The sequence below is a fragment of the Nicotiana tomentosiformis genome, chromosome 4 (genome assembly GCF_000390325.3).
Source record: "Nicotiana tomentosiformis chromosome 4, ASM39032v3, whole genome shotgun sequence".
In the NCBI taxonomy this organism is placed as follows: Eukaryota; Viridiplantae; Streptophyta; class Magnoliopsida; order Solanales; family Solanaceae; genus Nicotiana; species Nicotiana tomentosiformis.
In genome coordinates this window covers 29,428,707-29,449,246 of record NC_090815.1, presented here as the reverse complement: position 1 = coordinate 29,449,246, position 20,540 = coordinate 29,428,707, and the positions used below count along the sequence as shown (strand labels likewise).

The 20,540-nt window shown below is 35.8% G+C and overlaps 2 protein-coding genes across 2 annotated transcripts; both read left to right on the top strand.

The window, feature by feature from the left end:
* Positions 1-223: 223 nt before the first annotated feature.
* On the top strand, positions 224-4,482 carry LOC104095933 (putative late blight resistance protein homolog R1C-3). The gene is made up of 4 exons (XM_009602184.4): positions 224-475; positions 1,310-2,798; positions 2,890-4,074; positions 4,299-4,482. The coding sequence occupies exons 2-3, from the start codon at positions 1,345-1,347 to the stop codon at positions 4,019-4,021; spliced, it is 2,586 nt and encodes an 861-aa protein (XP_009600479.1). The 5' UTR covers positions 224-475; positions 1,310-1,344; the 3' UTR covers positions 4,022-4,074; positions 4,299-4,482.
* A 12,408-nt stretch (positions 4,483-16,890) lies between these two features.
* On the top strand, positions 16,891-17,953 carry LOC138909431 (putative late blight resistance protein homolog R1B-16). The gene is made up of 2 exons (XM_070200631.1): positions 16,891-16,922; positions 17,014-17,953. The coding sequence occupies exons 1-2, from the start codon at positions 16,891-16,893 to the stop codon at positions 17,951-17,953; spliced, it is 972 nt and encodes a 323-aa protein (XP_070056732.1).
* Positions 17,954-20,540: the final 2,587 nt, after the last annotated feature.

Below are 20,540 nucleotides of genomic sequence, written 5' to 3'. Positions count from 1 at the left end.
AACAATAAATTATAACGCTCTTTAAAAAGACGTTATATATAGAAAGGTTACCAATTTTGTTTTCCACCTATTTCGGTCACTTATGTGCCCAAAAGAACCGCACTTTGTCAGTAGTAATACGGGCGAATCAATTGCCCGATTCTATATAGGAGTAATTGATACTGAAGAAATAGGCAAGTCGTCTGAGTTGCTCATCTGACAAACTGGACAGCATAGTAGTAAAGTGAATAGAAAAGTCAAAAAATATAAACAAAGAAGACCTCTGAATCAGCAAAGACTAAATAATGGCTCAGATCTAATCAATAAAAAGAAAAAGAAAACAGAAGAAGGTTCTATAAATCAAAGAAATCAGCTCTGTGAAAGCTTTCTTCCATCTTTCTCACATTTTACACTTGTATAAATCTAAGTATAATATATGCTCATGGCATTAATCTTTTAAATAAACTTCGAAGCTGTTCTAAATCGGGAAATTCAGGTAAGAATTAATTCGTATTTTCCTTTACAGTTGATAAGTATTTCTTTCTGCAAGTCAAAGAAAGGCATGCTTTTCACTATGTCGTAAAGCGTACAACTATTCATTGCCTGGAGTCAAATCTGATTTTCTGCCAATTTTTCTTTCATTTTTTTTATAGGTTCCGACTATTATTATGTTTGTTTTATCCGTATGTTTCACAGTTCTCAGATCGATTATCAACATAGATATTCTTCAGTTTACCTAGGATCCTTTGACCTTGTTCCTTCTTACCTTGTTCTTTCTTATCATTATGAATTCATTTCTTTTCTTTAGGGAAGCCGTGAAAATAACGAGAAAGATCAAACATGTGCTCCCTCCGGCCCAATTTATGTAGTGAAATTTCCTGATTACAGAAATTAAGAAAGGAAGAAACACTTTTGAAACTTCTGGTAAAAAACAAGTCATGTGTAACTATTAATAGAAAGTCTAAACTTAAATTATTTCTTAATATAAAGATGTTGGGACTGAAGGAATAATAATACAATTGATATTTGCTTGCTATAAATCATCAGGGTAAAAATTAAATATAGAAGTGTTCAAACAAAAGGGGGATAGTACTCGTCAAAGTAGCTTCTACTTTAAAGTAGTGATGGTAGATTAATTACCATTTTTATCAATTGATGTTATTTAAGTAACTTACAGTGATGTATAAATATTTTCTACAGTACAGTATTTAATTTTTTCAATGAAACACCCGCACCCTACGATCCCACATACATGCAACTTGGTGAACTTTCTTCTAGTGATTTAGTGAAGTTGTGAAGCTAAAGTTCCTTTTTCCCTTGCAATTTCCAGCTCAGGGACGATCTTGAAATCACGTGCAGAGAAATATGTCACTCGACATCCGAGAGTGGGTGCAATCCCATTTGCCTAAGAATGATGCTTTGGGTTTTTCCAGTTTCCTTGTTGACAGCTTGAAGGAGCTCTTGTCTTTCCATTCTGGTTCACTTGCATCTGTAAAGGACCAACTTGAGGTGTTCTATGAGGAGCTTGAGTCTTTGCAACCTTTTCTGAAGGGTGTAGCAGAACAAGGCAATAATGAACATGACGAAATTATTCACAATTTTGCTGAAAGAGTCATTGATAAGGCATATGAGGTTGAGTATATAATTGATTCTTTTGTAGTTGGAGATGTTCCTTTGACTTATCTTACAGAGTGGCTCTCAGAAATCATACGGGAGATTAAGCTTATCAGGGCAGAGTTGACCAGATATAGGGAAAAGAAAATGACATTTGCCTCCCCTGCTAGTAATGAAGAACTGGTGGGTTTTGACGATGTCAGAGAAACTATAATGGGTCGACTGCTTAGAGGATCACGAGAGCTGGATGTTGTTTCCATCGTTGGTATGGCTGGATCTGGTAAAACAACCCTTGCCCGAAGTCTTAAAAATGATCCGATTATTGTTTCTCATTTCGATATCCAGGCAGAGTGTCGTGTTACTCAGGTATACACGCGTAAAGACCTGCTACTTTCTATTTTGAGTAATATTGCTTATTATGAGCCTTCTGAACTTAGTAAAGGAGATGATTATGAATTAGCTGATAGACTAAGAAAAACTTTATTCACAAAGAGATACCTTTTAATCATTGACGATGTGTGGGATGTAAAAGCATGGGATCATTTGTGGTTATGCTTTCGTGATACTAATAATGGTAGCAGAATCATTTTGACCACCAGACTTCAAGAAGTTGTTGATTATGCTAAATGTGTTTCTGAACCCCATCACCTGCGGCTTTTGAGCGAGCAAGAATGTTGGTTGTTACTACAGAAGAAGGTATTCGGGAAAGAAATCTGCTCTCAAGAGCTAAAGGAAGTAGGGCAACAAATAGCCAAAAAGTGTAAAGGACTACCACTTTATGTTGTTTTAGTGGCTGGTCTTCTAGGACGCATAGATAAGACAAAACAATGGTGGAAGCGAGTGGAATTAAGGTTTGGTGAACTTATCCAGGTTGAAGCAAATGCGTTAGTAAAACTAAGTTACAATCATTTACCTGATATACTGAAACCATGCCTTCTATATTTTGGAGCGATTTCGGAGGGCAAGGAGATTTCAGTTGCAAAATTAACAAGCTTATGGATCGCGGAGGGATTCATAAAAAATGACAGAGAGAAGCACTTGGAGGACATTGCAGAACATTACTTAGAGGATTTGATCAGAAGAAGCCTCGTCATGGTAGTTAAGAGATCAAATAGGAAGTTAAAAGCATGTCGTCTGCACGATCAAGTGCTCGAGTTCTGCAAGGCAAAAGCTAAGGAAGATAATTTCCTACTGGGCCTCAAAAGGTATTAGCCTATTTCTATATGCTTATCTCATTTTTGATTAATTCAGACTTTTGCTCTTGTTCCTTATCCTACTTCAAATTTTCATTGCCAGAAACTACATTGCCAATCCTCCACAATTTTTTTCTGAGAAGTCTTCGCACCGCCGCTTATCATTTTGTTCTAATGGAGATGGTGAACTTACTGATTGGAGGCCATCATGCTTGCACGCTCGTACGGTATTATTCGGAGAGGTCAAGAATGGTACCTTACCTTCACTGGAACATGCCTCAATAATCTTTGGCAGCTTCAAGTTTCTTAGGGTGTTGGATTTGGAGTTCGTTGTTGTGGAATCTTTTCCCACTGAACTTAACCATCTAAGGTACCTCGCTGTTCAAACTACTGCGGATTCTATCCCGTCATCTATTGAAAATCTTCCGAATCTTCAGACTTTCATAGCCAAAAGAACTAGAGGACAACAGATACATTTGCCAAATAATTTTTGGAAGTTGATTAAGTTGAGACATGCAAGCATTAGTGATAGAGCTTCATTTAATTTGCACAACGCACAAGAATCTCTTGATGTGAGCACCTCAAAACTGGAGAATTTGGCAACACTTTGCTATCCATATGTTTCCAGTGCGGAAGATATGGAGAGGATAGTGAGCAAAACACCCAATCTTCAAAAGTTAAAATGTGTCTTTGCGGATTCATGGGGTTGGAAAAAGAATGAAAATGGATTCCCTGTATTACACTCCTTACATCGACTTGAAACGCTAAAGGTGCACTTCTTCAATTTTCCAAAAGTAGGTCCTTCAAGATTAAACTTTCCAATGAATCTGAAGAAATTGACATTAAGTAATTTTCCTCTGCCGCATGCTGAAATTTCAACCATTGCCAAACTTCCCAACCTTGAGATACTTAAACTGCAACAAGTTGCTTTTGAAAGGGAGGAATGGGAGGTGAGAGATGAAGATTTCCCTCAGCTCAAGTTGTTGAAGCTAGAAAACCTCAAACTCTCAAAGTGGAGAGCATCTGATGAAGTCTTTCAGAGCCTTAGGCGATTGGTCGTAACAAGATGTTTAAAACTCGAAGCACTCCCTCTTTGTTTCGCGGATTTGTGTAGTTTGGAGTGGATAGAGGTAAAGTCATGCAATCAATCTGTTGCCGACTCAGTCATGGCTATCCGAAATACACAGGTTGAAGATTGTGGGAATGATGATTTCAAAGTTTCTATTGAGCTTTGAAATAATGAGGCTACAGATCCGCAGCCTTAAGTTTATTTCAAGTCCAATGGCAGGTACAATCTTAAGCAACTACTGATATTTCTCTTAATCATATCTACTCTGTTGAATATATATATATATATATATATATATATATATATATATATATATATATATTCCTCTTTGCAAAATTTTCGTGCTATTAATTATAACTGATCAACCTCTTATTCCTTCTTCTTTTGTTTTTATAATGAATGATCGTGTGTGTTGATTAACTTCTTTTTCCTTGTTATTGCAGCTTTTCTTTGTTTTCGCTGTTTACTTGTTTAGTGTTGGCTGTCCCGGTCTCGGGGTTCAGTTGCTGCTGCTTAATGCTACTCAGTTTAACTACTTCGTTGTACTTTTGTAACATGTGAATGTACCTAATCTTATGACCTTTTAAAAAAAAAGATAAATTATGACTTTATTTCCTTTTAACGTAATGGATTGGTAGAACATTGTTGATGGTTCATAAAACATTTCGTTACACTATTTGACAAACTAGTCACTCGATATGTGCGCAGGTGTACGTTAGTACAAGTGTGTATAGAAAATAATGAAAATTTAAAGATGAAAGTTGCACATATCAACCAATATAAAAAATCGATTATTGTTATAATAAATCCAATGCATTTGATAGATGTCTATGTTGGGATATATACTATGTATTAACCATGGATTTGGTTTAGATATAGTATTTATTACGGGTGTACAAAGAAAATCGACAAATCCCACCAAACCGATAATCCGAGTCAAACCGAGAAAAACAAATTCGACTATGGTTTGGTGTTTGGGAAAAAAAACCCGACCATAATTGGTTTGGTTTGGTTTTAACTAAAAAAAGTCAAATCGAAACCAAACCAACCCGACATTACATTTATGTAAGTTTTAAATATATTTAATACATAAAAATATTTATTCTAGTGTAGTTTATCAATATTACTTAAACTTTTTCATTATTTTATCTTTTAACGTATTATTTCAAGTTTGGACTTATAATTTTTGAATGCTCCAATAAGTTTTATGGTCCATAAATGTTAGTAACTCAAACAAATCCCAAACCAAAATCAAATCAATATTAATATTAACAAAAGACATTCAATTCAGTTGCTAGGAATGACATATCGATTTATTTAGTTTTTAGATAAAATGCAAAACTTATTTTTTTTTAGTATTTAGTCATGTAAATAATAGTACTTATTAGTCGTACTTATTTTAGCAACTTAGTAATTTAAGCTTATGTTTATTTTTATTATATATGGCTTATTAATAATATTTATTTTATGCAATTTTATTATCTTTATTGTTGAATTTTTAGTACAATGCTATGACTTTATATCATATTTTATGTTAGTTTCTTGGAAATACCACATATAGTTATGTCTTACTAGGATTAAAGAAATATTTGGAGCACAAATTCTATGTTTTATGCTATGAAAATTATACGAAAAAGGGCCAAAACTACCCCTGAAATATTTAAATTCATACAAAAATGCCTTCCGTCCACTTATTTGAATAAAAATGCCCCTACCATTATTTTTTGGCTCAACATTACCCTTATCACTAACAGAAAATTCTTGAAAAAAAGAAAATTTAATTAATATCCACGTGTCACTGTCCTATTGGCCTAACTTAAACTTCATCCCAAATATAATTAAATTCACTCGTAACCTGTTCGAATATTGATCTGCTCCGATTTTAAAATACACCTCTCTCTCCCTGTCTCTTTATGCCTTCTTCTCCTCGTTGCTGCTTAGGCGGAATCCACCGGCGAATCCGTCGAAAAATAGCAAACAAACACAACAGCCCCATCTAATTGAGAAAATGGAACCCATGATAATAAAATAAAATTCAAAAGAAGAAAACAAATACTAGTGAAGAAATTAAATAAAAAATTGCCAACTATTATTAGTACATCATATGAACCAAGTGTATGTGAAATGTGATAATTGTACAATACCTGTTACACAGAGCAGAAAAGCTTACATATTAATAAAGCAAATAGCGAAATAGATTTAAAATAAAAATACACATTACATAAACAGTAAAAAAAAAACTAGAAAAAAAATCCTTAGATTTTCAAGGAGAAATAACAAAAATTAGTAAAGAAAACCCCCAGAAATTTTGAATAAAAAAACTTACACAATAAAGAATAACCATCAAACAAACAAAAATGAATCTAAACTTTTTGGCATAAAGAAGAATATGACACTTCCTTTTATCGTCCATAAAAATAATTAATAGAGAACTCAATTTTGGGTTTGCTTCATGAATAATCATAGATATATTCATAAAAAACGCTCATTAAAACTAAAATGGGAGAGAGAGAGTTATGCTTTAAAATTGGGACAGGCAAATATCTGAGCGGGTATCAAGTGGGTTTAATTATAATTTGGCTTTGGGTTTACGTTAGGCCCATGAGGCGGTGACATTTGGATATTAATTTTGTTTTTTTTTCCAAATTTTTCTGATAGTATCAAGGGTAATCTTGAGCCCAAAAATAACGGCAAGGGCGTTTTTGTTCAAATAGGTAGATGGGGGGCATTTTTGTTCAAATTCCGATACGTCAGGGACAGTTTTGGCCCTTTTCCGAAAACTATATGAAAAAACCCCGAAACAACCCGAAAACTCAAGAAAAATCGAGATTAAAAAATCCGACTTTTATTAGTTTGGTTTGGTCTTTAGATTTAATAACCCGACGCAATTGGTTTGGTTTGGTAATTAGAAAACCCGAACCAACCTGGTCTATGTACAACCCTAGTATTTATTATGGAATAATTATTTATTCAATTTTGATAAAGGTTTAAGTAGACCATATGTTCGTCTGTGTCCTTTACTTATATAGTAGATGATTTAGTGTATAGAGTTTAGCTTATACACGGAAGATTAAATCATCGGTTCTTATAAGTATAACGATTATATTCACAATCTAATAATGAAATTGGACAAACCATCAGGAATGATTGTATCACAAGATTAAATATAATTTATCTTGATTATAAGAATGGTTTAATTCTTATAATTCCGAGGTCGTTTACACATAAGTCAATATTCGGTCAACTTTTCCAACTTAAGTTTTTCAATTATGAGACTAAGTGTCTCGTTTCACTTCGAATTCCTTTCGGACCCGAACAAACTAACCCGATAAACCATAAAATAACTGTAAAACATAAATTGAGTAGTAAATGGGGGAACGGGGTTATAATACTCAAAATGACTGGCCAGGTTGCTACATCTGGATAAGATTTCAGTTGGTCAATGATGAACCTTAAGGTTCATTGAAAGTAGAGGCGCTACCAACTTGTGGATCCTGTTTAGAAGGAAATATGACTAAAATATATGTATGCTCCAAAGGAAAGAGAGCTGGTGATAAGTTAGAACTAATCCATTTTTTATTGTACTGTCTAATGAATATATAGGCAAGAGGTGATTTTGAGTATTTTATGACATTATAAATGATTACTCAGACTATGAATATATTTATTTGATGCACCGTAATTCTGAATGCTTTGAATAATTTCAGGATTTTAAGGCTTGATACTGAGAAGCATAATGAAAATATATTAAATTACTACGATCTGATCGTAGGTATCTAGGACTTCTCTACAAAGTTCATTAGTTACTTATCAAAATAGAAGTTTGCATCTCAATGTTTATACCAGATACTCCATAATAGAGTGGTGTAGTATAAAGAAAAAATATAACTCTTATGGAGATATTTAGATTAATGATGAGTTATTCTGATTTATTTCTGTTTTCGTTATGGATATGCCTTAGAAACTGCAATTACATTCTTATTTTAGTTCTTTCTAAGTCAGTATCTTGGGCCCCATAGAATTGTGGACTTAACGTAAGTCCGGTTTGGGGCAAGTTCGGATATAGAATTGTCCAATATATATATATATATATATATATATATATATATATATTGAAAGGGAAAATGGATAAGATAAAATCAAGGATGAATGTTTGCGCGTTTATTGGATATCCAAGGGAACGAAAGGAAGTTTATTTTATTTTCCTAAAGAAAAGAAGTTAATTGTTAGCACAAATACCAGTTCTCTATAATAGGATTATTTAATAAACTATGTTCCTAGAAGTAAACTAGATTTACAGGAACCAAGCAAAGAAATAACAAATAAATCATCTGAAAATTCAAACGCTCAAGAACATACAACTCCATATGTCGGAATTGATGTTCCATTGCATTTAAGTAGTGGGAGAAATGTTAATAGACAAAAAGAAATTTACTACCTCCAAGTAGTGGGAGTGATGCTGAGCAGAGAACACTACAGGAAGAAGTCATTAATATTTCAATATCGTAAGATAATGAAGATAATATTAGTAGTACTTCATCGTAGTGGGAGAATAGTAAGGAAATCATAGTTTGGTATGTGCTCTTGGTAGAGTTTCATAACAAGATCCCTAAAGAACTTAATACCAAACTAGTTAGTTACGGCAAAGCACTACTAGACAAAGATTGCATTTGAAACTAACTTGGCAAGTTCTTTTTAGCAAAAGCTTATTGATAGAGACTTTTAATAGTTGTGCAAAAGGATAGCTGTGAAAGTTATAGATACATGGTTATGAGTCTAAGTGGGAGATTATTAGGGCATATACTATTAACCATACATTTAGATATAGTATATTCTAATACTTCATTATCATGATTAAAAGTCTAAGTGGGAGATTGTTGGGATATATACTATTAACTATGGATTTGGTTTGAATATAATATTTATTATGGAACAATTGTTTATTCATTTGTAATAAAGTTTTAAATAGATCATATGTTCGTATGTGTCCTTTACTTATATAGTAGATGATTTAGTGTATAGAGTTTAGTTTATACATGGAAGATTAAATCATCGGTTCTTATAAGTATAAAGATTATGTTCACAATCTAATGATAGAATTGGAAAAACCATCAGGAATAAATCTAGTACAAGATTAAATATAATTTATCTTGATTATGAGAATGGTTTAATTCCGACTTCTTGTGCTAGTATATATTAGATGTATTGAACGAACTAAGTAGAGATAAGTATTTTATACTGACTTAATAAAATAACTTTTCTAGCCATTAAACATACTTATACTCTTAATCTTGATATAATTACTATTAGTTGTGTATATTATTTATTGTTTTGATTTATTAAATTGCAAGATTCTTTTGTGGGTCAATATGCCTGGTAAACTGGACAATGATGATATACATTGGCGAAGTAATAGTTAGTTGTTGGAATCCATGTCTCGGTCTAGAGATTGATGACACACCTTTATGAAAGCTTATAAGTTTTTATGTGTAAACCCTGCAGGTGAATTTTGGATCCGTCACATGAAATAAATTAAGCAAAAGTCTAAAGAAAATAATTAATGAATTAAACTGTCAGTAATTTGATTTATTTGATTAGTATCTGAATCTTAACATGGGGAGTTAAATAGGGTTTAATGTAAGAATTTCGAAATTGAACTGAGGAGTGCAGTTACGAATTTTTAGTGGAATAATTATGATAGTATTAATTCGAATATTTCGAATTAAGTTCATAATAGGAAGCTCCGTTAATTAAATATTGTGGTCCCTGTTGTGCTTGAATAATTAGAAATTAAATGGAATTCTATTTCTTAGTGGAAAAGGAAGACCCAACTGGTTTAGGAAAATGTTTTAAACCCTAAAACCTATGGTTATATAAAGGAGGTCTTTTTCCATAAGGAGGCAATGGTTTTTACCATACGATTTTTCTAGGAGAAATTCGCCCACACGAATTTCGCTAATTCCGGACATTATTGGGTCACACAGCAGAAGACTGTGGAATTAGAGAATGATCTCGTGGACGGTTTCACTCTTACCTGAATGCTCTTTTCTCGATCGTGGTCACGCTTCAATAGATAAGTATCGATTTTATGTTCGATTAAAATATGTGATTATGTGTTGTCTATATTACATGCAAGTGATCTTGGCTATTTGCTTTTCGTTGTATATACATGTTTCCCATCATTCTATTCAATGAACGGTTTACTTATTATGTACCTAATTAATATTAGGCTTAACATTTGTAACGCACGGGTGATTTTTCATCCTATTAAAGGTGTTCTACCTTTTGAATTATAGTACACACTTGAATGTGAAATATTATTACATTATCCCCTCACATTTCTTGTCTAATTTCTTGCTTTATATTATTCTATTTGCTCTCCATTCACAATACGTTATGAGCACGATTCCTTATTGTTATCACAATCTTTCAGCTGTCCGGATACCAAAACTTCAGTAGCTGATGCAAAATTGGCACACCATTAGATTCTGTCACCTTGATGCAGTTTTACGGTATTAGAAGCTTGATATTTTGGTATAGTATTCATCTTATAATTGCATTATGAGCATAGAATGAGGTATGTCCCTTATTTATTTTACTGTGATTTGGCTGGTGGGATACAGTAATATCATTTTGGAACTTTCCTTTATTTACCAGCCTAATTTTTAATCATACGTTGGGTTCTATGGGATAATACATAATTACCCTTGTGGTTGAATTACTTTTCTAGATACACCATTTATCTTTGCGGAGATACTATGCTCTTGGACGATTTTGTATACGGGTAAAACCGAACCCACGAGATGCCTCGTCTTCCGATGAAGCAAATTGAGCAAGAGACATGACGGTAGGGAACCTGAGTCGAGACCAGGAGCTCCTCGAGTCGGGGTCCGGGCAAAGCGCTCGACCTCGAGAAGTATAGGGGTCATAACCCGGAGTTCGGTTCGAAATCCAAGGCCTCGAAAAACACTACCAGGTAAGTGAGCACGACCAACAAAAGGCCGTGATATCCATGACCAGCCGCGTATCACGGCGTGGATATCAGCAAGAATCGTCACAGAACCAGTGATCGGTTAAACAAAAGATTTTTTACCTTTCATAGAATTGTACTTAGGATAAAACTCTCCTACTATATAAAGAGAGGTCTAATTATTTATTAAACACACTGTAACACGCATATCAAGACAATATATTATTATTCTATGTTACTCAAAGTTCTAGTTCTTGTTCATCAGTGCTTGGTAAGGGTAGCAAGTGGGCCGGTCCAGGCCCGGGACCGCGGGCCAAATGGTCTAAACGGGCCAGGACCATTTGGCACAGTTTTAGTGGGCCTGGGCCGGTCTCGTGGGCCGGTTCTATGATTTGGGCCCACAAGGTCCGGGACCATTTAGCCCGCCAGGTAGCGGGACCGGACCGGTCCCTTAGCGGGCCAAACGGTCCCAACGGCTATTTTTTTTTTTTTAAAAAAAACTTTTAAAAAAAATATAGTCTTTGGCTATTTATAAAATAACCATTTAACCCCCTCCAACTTTTTTTTAATCCCAAACTTTTTATACATTTAATATATATACTATACTATATATACATCTTATATATAGTAAATAAGATATATATATATCTTATCGAATATAGGTTTTTTTTATATATATATATATATATATATATATATATATATATATATATATATATATATATATATATATATATATATATATATATATATATACATCTTATATCGATAGTATAGTATCTTAAGATGTATATAGTATAGTGTGTATATATATATAAGAGTTATATTCGATATTAAATATTGAATATTAAAATTTAGGATGTTAAATAAAATTTAGGTCACAATTCTATAATAAAATTTACAAAGTATTGCCTTAGATATTTTTTTTTAATATCCTTTTGTTTCTAATATCTATTTAATTTTTTTTTTAAAAATATGTTAGCCCCACTTAGCCCACTTAGCCCATTTAGCCCGCGGGCTAGAACCGTTTAGTCCGGGACCAAACAGTCTCGGTCCCGGGCCGGTCAATACAAAAAGTCCGTTTAGTCCGGGACCGTTTGGCCCGGCCCACTTGGCCCATTTAGGCCCGGGACCGGCCCACTTGCCACCCCTAGTGCTTGGTCATTGTGAGTCCTCGATCGATGACGTATATTTCATTGAGGTTGTTGTTAAGTCCAGTATCACCCTCCTCAAGTGGTTTGATAATTTATTACCCTTTTATCTGTTTAATTATACGCAATTTATTGTTTGTATCGAATTAACCCACGTATCCTTAAAATCGCAAACAAATTTAATTGTTATCCGTTTTCAAGGATAAACAGTTTGGCACCCACTGTGGGGTTAAGGATAATAGTAAAAATTTGATACGAATTTCCATAACACACCCTGGTTTTCACTTGTTCTTTGAAGTCTTTAGTTTCAGGTAAAGGCTTAAAGTGTCGAACTCCCAATCTGCCCCTTTGAACGTGGATGTTGAGTCTCGATACCATGGCAAGAACAACGATGTGGCACCCAGTAATGAGATGCCCCCTGTTGAACCCAATGGAGTTCCATCCGCTGACCCGATCGATGCTAACTCACATGTGGCTATCAATGTAAACTTGCCTACTGATCCTGAGAACAACATCCGTGGGGGAGTCCGACCGGTAGCCCAAAATACACACGACGGTGAAGGTGATGGGATCAACTTACGAGTAATCTTCGAAATGTTGCAGGTTCAACAAGAGGCAATAGGCTAGTTGCAAAACCAGAGCCGCGCCCCCAACAGAGTCGAGCCAGAACCAACCCGGGAAAACGCTCGCAGAAATGAACCAATTGTAGAAAGGCCGAGTGAAACTGAACCCAGGACCAACCCCGAGATTATAAAAATGCTTGAGAAACTAACAAAACAGGTGGAATCGGGAGAAATAAAGATCGAAGCCAATGACAAAAAAGTAGAAACCTACAATTTCAGGGTCGACCAAATCCCAGGAGCACCACCGATACTGAAGGGCCTGGAATCCAAGAAGTTTGTCCAAAAACTTTCCCTCCGAGCACAACTCCGAAGACGATCCCAGAGAAGTTTCGCATGCCCGAAATTCCTAAGTACAATGGAACAACTGATCCAAATGAACATGTAACCTTCTACATGTGCGCCATCAAGGGGAACGACTTGGAAGATGATGAGATCGAGTCCGTCTTGTTGAAAACATTCAGAAAGACCTTGTCAAAAGGAGATATGATATGGTATCACAGCTTATCCTCTAATTCTATTGACTCATTTGCTATACTTGCAGATGCCTTCATGAATGCACATGTCGGGGCCATCAAGGCCGAGACCATAAAGTCAGACCTTTTCAAAGTTAAACAAATAGATAATGAGATACTCAGGGAATTCGTGTCCCGATTTCAAATGGAACGAACGGACCTGCCTCCGGTCGCGGATGATTGGGCCATCCAAGCCTTCACCCAAGGACTCAATGCTCGAAGCTCATTGGCTTCGCAGCAGTTAAAGCAAAATCTGATAGAATATCCGGCAGTAACTTGGGCCAACGTCCATAACCGGTACCAATCAAAAATCAATGTTGAAGATGATCAGCTTGGGGCCCCTTCCGGGTCCATTTATCCCTTCAGAGCCAGTGATAGATCAAAAAGAGGCGTTGATCGTGAACCAAGATCAAATAGAGACCGGTATCAACCATACAATAGAGATCGAAGAGGTAATGTGCCGGGATGAAACCTTGTGAGAAGTGAAAGGAGAGGCGATAGAGGATAAAATAACCGGGGCCTCATGAGCAAAAGTGGTTTTGATAGGCCCATTGGGCATAAAGAAGCGCTAAGGTTATCGGAATACAGCTTCAACGTCGATGTTGCTGCCATCATATCTGCCATCGGATGCATCAAAGACACCAAGTGACCTCGACCTTTACAGTCTGATCCTGCCCAAAGGGACCCCAACTTAATATGTAAATATCATGGCACTCATGGCCACAAAACTGAAGACTGCCGACAACTGAGAGAGAAAGTAGACCGGTTATTCAACAACAGACACCTCCGATAATTTCTAAGCTATCGAGCCAAAAATCATTTCAGGAATAGAGACTCCAATAAGTAGATCGAACAAGAGGAACCTCAACATACATGATTATCGGTGGGGTCGACGTCCTCCAGGGGTCGATGTTAAAGAGCACCAAAGTGTCCATCACAAGGGAGAAACAGACTCGAGATTACGTGCCAGAAGGAACTGTATCTTTCAACGACGACGACGTTGAAGGCGTCGTACAACCGTACAATGATGCACTGGTAATATATGTACTCATTAATAAATCTCGAGTTAAGCATGTGTTAATTGATCCAGGTAGCTCGACCAATATCATCAGATCAAGGGTCGTGGAACAACTGGGTCTACGAGACCAAATTGTGCCTACAGTCCGCGTTCTAAATAGATTCAACATGGCATGTGAGACCACTAAAGGAGAAATAACCCTACCAGTGAACACCGCCGGAACCATTCAAGAAACAAAGTTCTACGTGATCGAAGGAGATATGAGATACAATGCTCTATTTGGGAGACCATGGATTCATAACATTAGGGCAGTGCCCTCGACACTACACCAGGTGTTGGAATTCCCGACACCGGGGGAGATTAAAATAATTTACGGAGAACAACCGACCGCAAATGAGATGTTTGCGGTCAACAAGATGATCCTGATATCCGCACTCTCGACATTAAAGAATCCGAGTTCGATCACCAAGGAAGGAACCAAATAGCAATCACCGATACCGGTCCCGACCAAGCCAAAAATCAAGTAACGGGCGAGGATGATGACTACGGAGTTCCCAGGTCTTTCATAGCGCCCCACGATAGTGATGCCACCAAATCAACGATCAAGGAGATGGAGCAAGTCATATTGATCGAGCCCCTGCCTGATCGGAAGGTATACCTGGGCATGGGGTTAAGTCCCGAGCTCAAGAAAAAACTGATTGATTTTCTTTTAGCTAACATAGATTGTTTCGCCTGGTCCCACCTTGACATGATAGGGATCCTACCAGAAATAACTACTCATAAGCTGAGCTTAGAAAATGAGGCCTCATTCCTAAGTCAAACATGCATTCATCAATGATGAGGTATCTAAACTCCTTAAAATAGGATCCATTCGGAAGTTAAATACCTGGATTGGTTAGCAAACATAGTAGTAGTCCCTAAAAAGGGGAATAAATTAAGAATATTTGTAGACTATAAAGACTTGAACAAGGCATGCCCCAATTGACTCTTTTTCTTTGCCAATATAGATCGCATGATCAATGCGATGGCCGACCACGAGATCCTCAGCTTTCTCGATGCCTATTCTGGGTACAACCAAATTCGGATGGACCCGCGCGACCAGGAAAAAATATCCTTCATCACTAAATACGGCACCTACTGTTATAACGTAATGCCATTCATATTAAAAAATGCTAGTGCCAATTACCAACGCCTAAAATCGGATGTTCGAAGATCAAATAGGAAAATCAATTGAGGTTTATATTGACGACATGTTAGTTAAGTCTCTACGAGTAGAGGACCATTTGAAACATTTGCAGGAAACCTTCAACATATTGAAGAACTATAATATGAAGCTGAACCCTGCGAGATGTGCATTTAGAGTTGGGTCTGGGAAATTTCTCAGATTCATGGTGTCCAACCAAGGAATCAAGATGAACTCCGATAAGATCAAGGCCATAGAGTACATTACCGTGGTGGACAATGTAAAGACCGTACAAAGATTAACCGGGTGCATATCCGTCTTGGGTTGATTTATTTCAAGATCCTTCGACAAGAGCCATCAGTTCTTCTCATTATTGAAGAAAAAAAATAACTTCTCACGGACCCCAGCCCGTCTTTGCTTCACACTCCGAAAGTAGACGAGCAGTTGTACCTGTACTTGGCGGTATCCGAGATAGCGGTAAGTGGAGTCCTTGTTCGGGAAGAAGAAGGTAAGCAATTTCTTATCTATTATGTTAGCAAGACTCTATGCGAGGCTGAAACTAGGTATCCTCACCTGGAAAAATTGGCGCCCGCTTTGCTAAGCATCTCTAGGAAGTTAAAACCATATTTCCAATGCCATCCCATATGTGTCGTAACTACTTTCCCGTTGAGAAACATAATGCATAAACACGAGTTTCAAGCCTAAATTAGCTACAAACCTCAAATTCACAGTCCGGACACGCTCCTCTACCCAAAATCACCCAACGAAGCTAACGGAACCGACATAACTCCATTCCGAAGTCGTCTTCACACAGTTTCGACTACGGTCAAAATCCTAATACTTAAGCTTCCGTTTTAGGGACTAAGTGTCCCAAAACACTCCGAAACTAAAAATAAGACCTCCCGACAAGTCACATAAGCAGAAACAGATACGGGGAGTAATAAATAAGGGATCGTGGCTACAACTCTCGAGATGACCGATCGGGTCGTCATAGTGGACATATGTGGAAAGTAGAATCATAATCAAGAACCCAAGAATTCTGCCCATGACTAGAACTAACAGCAAAATCTTCCCCTACATAGCCACTATTATCAGAATTATTGCCAACGACAACAATATTTATCGAATTATCTATTTTTTACTTTCCTCTTTTCTCCTTCAGCTTAGGACAATCTCTCTTGTAGTGACCTTGCTCCCCACACTCATAATATTTTTGCTTCCTTGCTCTAGACTTTGATCTGACGGTTGACTTTTTCCTGTTAAGGTCCTTTTGTTGTGTTCTTCCTCTAATCACAAGACCCCCGCCCTCAATTCTGCTGTCTAGAAAGCTCTTTTTTAACTCTTTAGATTTTAGTGCATTACTAGCATCTTCCAGTGAAATGTTGTCTTTCTCATATAGTAGCGTATCAGCAAAAGTATCATAAGACGGTGGTAAAGCACATAACACAATCAAGGCGTGATGCTCACTCTCAATTTTGATGAGAAGAAGCCTCGTCATGGCATGGAAGAAATCATTCGGAAAGATAAAATCATGTCTTCTGTCATGACCACGTGCTCGAGTTCTGCAAGGCAAAAGCTATGGAAGATAATTTCCTACTGAGCCTAAAAAGGTATTTAGCTTTTTTCTTTGTCTTCTCTCAGTTTTTATTAATTCAGACTTTAGCTCTTGTTCCTTGTTTTAGTTAAACTTTTCATTGGCAGAGATTACCGTGCCAATCCTCCACAGTTTTTTTATGAAAATCCTTCACATCGCCGCGTATCATTTTGCTCTAATGGGGATTATCTTGCTGGGTGGAGGCCATCATGCTCACATGCTCGTTCAGTATTATTCAGGGAGGTCAATAGTGGCACATTATCTTCAATGGGACATGCCTCTATCATCTTTGGCAGCTTCAAGTTTCTTAGGGTGTTGGATTTGGAGTTCGTGGTTGTGGATTCTTTTTCCACTGAACTTAATCATCTAAGGTACCTCGCTGTTCAAACTACTGAGAGTTCTATCCCATCATCTATAGAAAATCTTTGGAATTTTCAGACTTTCATAGTCAAAAGAACCGAAGGACAGGAAGTACAGTTGCCAGATACTTTTTGGAGACTGATTAAGTTGAGACATGTATGCATTAGTACTAGAGCTTCATTTAATTTGCATAACGCAGAAGAATCTCTTGATGCGAGCCCCTCAAAACTGGACAATTTGGCAACACTGTCCTCACCTTATGTTTCCAGGGCGGAAGATATGAAGAGAATACTGAGCAAAACACCCAATCTTCGGAAGTTAAAATGTGAATTGGGGGATTCATGGGAAAATAGATTCCCTGTGTTAGTGTCTTTACATCGACTTGAAACGCTAAAGGCGCACTTCTCCAAGTTTCCAAAAGTAGGTCCTTCAAGATTAAATTTCCCATTGAATCTCAAGAAACTGACATTATGCAATTTTTATCTGCCGCCTTCTGAAATTTCAATCATTGCCAAACTTGTCAACCTTGAGATACTTAAACTGCAACAAGTTGTTTTTGAAAGGGAGGAATGGGAAGTGATAGATGAAGAGTTCCCTAAGCTCAAGTTGTTAAAGCTAGAAAATCTCGAACTCTCACAATGGAGTGCATCTGATGAAGCCTTTTATAACCTTAGGCGATTGGTTTGAAGAGGATATTCATATCGCAAAGCAATCCCTTATTGCTTTGAGGACCTTCCTTATTTGAAATACATTGAAGTACAATCATGCAGTGAAGATGTCATCCACTCAGCCAGGGATATCACATAAATGTGAGTTGACATGGGGTTCAAATGTGACATTAAAGTCTTTACTTAGCATTGGAATAATGCTTCAGTTTCTTTGCAGTCCCATTACAGGTACAATATTAAGCAAATACTGGCATTTATATTGCTCACTTATACTCCCTTGATTATATTTCTTTACTGACTAGCTCATTTATTTATTTAAATTGCTTTCACACTTTAATTGTGGTAGTATTTCAATATTTTTGGGGACAAGTGACTACATAAATGGTTATGTGGCTTGATCTCCTTTATGCAATTATGGCCAAGTATGTAGAGCACTTACCAAATGTCTCTTTGCATGGAAATTGTTTGACACGTAGATGAACACTTGTCATTTTCTTACACAATACTTACAACTATAAATACTCACTTCCTATATCCTACGAAAACACACCAAAATATTTTGTTCTCTCATGATTGATAATGATTAGTAATCATCACTACAAGCCTTTTCATTTTCAATTACACCTAGCCTTTTGTGTAATCCAATTTCTTTTATAATCTTTGTTTATTTCCTCAGCCCAAACTTGCTGGTATTATTTAATTTTGCTGATTTTTGTATCCTCTAAATAAATAGAGGTATGCTTGTTTAATCATGGAAAAATATTTTACATTGCTGAAATAGTTTCTTAGGACAGTGCCCAACACGACTCAAGCCAATTCGTGTATTTTCGCTCAAATATATTATTGCAATGTTATTGTTTTTTTTTCTCGTGTCATTTTCCTACAATCTAAGAAACTATGGAAAGTAATACTACTACGGAAATTTTTGATGGTGCTACCAATTTTGGTATTGTCTCCGCCGCAACTGTTCCAGTTTTCCTGTCAGATATCCATGGTGTTGCAAATACGTTATTACATCCATAACTTTGGCAGGCACTAATGTCAAAATAAAGGTATGTGAATAGACATGGTTACATAATTGTTGGGATAAATGATAATCTTGCTAAGTCAAAATTAAATTTGACTAAAGCGGATAATATAATTATTGCGGTCATTTTCCAAATAAATAATGTGGTCAGTGTGAGAGATTGAGTGATAGACTCTGGTGCTACTGGGAACATTTGTACAAACAAAAATGAATTTTGTCTTACACCCAAGTTGAGGAAGGAGAATAAAAATGATGTATCTTTGTGACTCAAGAACAACTTACGTTCTTGGGAAAGAAAGTTTTTTTCTCAAACTCACATCTGATAAAACTCTAGCATTAAGTGATGTGTCGCATGTTCCTAATATCCAAACCAATTTGGTGTCTGTGGGATTATTAGAAAAAGTTAGAGTGAAGGTTTATTTTGAGAATGATGAGGCCGTATTGACCAATAATAATAATTTTGTGGGCAATAGATATTGTAACCATGGTTTATTTATGCTTAATATTTCCAACACTAGCAATAAAAATGCATCTTCATCTGCTTATATGGCTGAGTCAATTTCTTTGTGGCATGCTAGATTAAGACATGTTAATGTCGCGTATATAAAGAAAATGCATTCGCTAGGATTAATATCTGGTTTAGACTTAAATAATATTAACAAGTATGAAATATATGTTGAAGCTAAAAGTACTAGAAAGACTTGTATTTTTTTCTGTAAATAGAGAAACTGAATTGTTTTCTTTGATTCACACTGATTTAGGCGATTTAATGTAGACTATGACTAGAGGTGGTAAAAATATTATGTGACTTTTATTGATGATCATTCTAGATTTACTAAGTTGTATTTGCTTAGAAATAAAGATGATGCATTTAATGCTTTTATTTCTTATAAAACTGAGGTTGAAAATCAACTTAGTAGAAAAATCAAGAGAATTAGATTTGATAGAGATGGAAAATATTTATCTTTAAATAATTTTTGTAAAAAGAATGGAATTATTCATGAAGTAACTCCGTCTTATTCACCCGAGTCAAATGGAGTACCTAAAAGAAAAAACATAACATTGAAAGAAATGATGAAATCTATGTTAGTTAGTTCTAATGCTTCTAATAATTTGTGGGGTGAAGCTATTTTATATGCATGTCACTTAACAAATAGAATACCACATAGAAGAACTGGCAAAACTCCATATGAATATTTAAAAGTGTGGGGGTGCTTTTCTAATATTTTTTTGCGTGAACCTAAAAAGAGAAAAATAGGTTCTAAAACAACTGACTGTATACTTATTGGATATGCTGAACATAGTGCTGCATATAGATTTCTTGTTTTAAAAAGTGATGTGCTTGATTGCAATATTATAATTAAGACAAAGAATGTTGAGTTCTTTGAATATATTTATCCACTATCTGATAAAATTTCTTATACACTCGTTAAAACAAATAATGAAATTACCTCTAACGAGGAACTGAGAAGGAGTAAAAGCTCTAGGAAAGAATATTTTTCTTATGGAAATGATTTTCAAACTTTTCTTGTCGATAAAGAAACATAAAATTATTCTGAAGTTATATCTTCTTCAGAAG